At 59.7% G+C, this 335-nt stretch overlaps 1 protein-coding gene across 1 annotated transcript in view; it reads left to right on the forward strand.

The window, feature by feature from the left end:
• Positions 1-114, forward strand: part of LOC104497527 (sugar phosphate exchanger 2-like) — a gene marked incomplete at both ends in the record, with an annotated part of 2,423 nt that extends 2,309 nt beyond the window's left edge. Inside the window, one exon of the mRNA XM_010140792.1 lies at positions 29-114. Within this exon, the coding sequence (XP_010139094.1) occupies positions 29-114 (86 nt within the window). The remainder of the gene's footprint in view (positions 1-28) is intronic.
• Positions 115-335: the final 221 nt, after the last annotated feature.

The raw sequence follows: 335 nt of genomic DNA on the forward strand, positions 1-335 counted from the left end.
CCCCGCCCCCCCCCCCTCCTTCTCGCAGGGGGGTTCTTCGCTGGCCTCATCTCTGACTACACCGGTGGCAGAGCCACCACGTGCTGCGTGATGCTGGTGCTTGCTGCTCCCATGGTGCGTCGGCACGAGGGTTTTCCTATTCTCTGGCTCCTTTGAGTCACCAGCACCTTCCTCTTTCCAGGCGCCCGAGACCAAGCCACGCGCTCGGGGCAGACGTCCAGATCTGTGGGGGCTGGGAGGAGGGTTGTACAGTTCCTTGACAGCTAAAAAAACCCCAACCAACAACCCTTTAAGTTTTATTTTCCTCCATCCTGCCCTAACCCCCCTCTGTCTCA

This window comes from Buceros rhinoceros, unplaced genomic scaffold (genome assembly GCF_000710305.1).
Source record: "Buceros rhinoceros silvestris isolate BGI_N320 unplaced genomic scaffold, ASM71030v1 scaffold29077, whole genome shotgun sequence".
NCBI lineage: Eukaryota > Metazoa > Chordata > Aves > Bucerotiformes > Bucerotidae > Buceros > Buceros rhinoceros.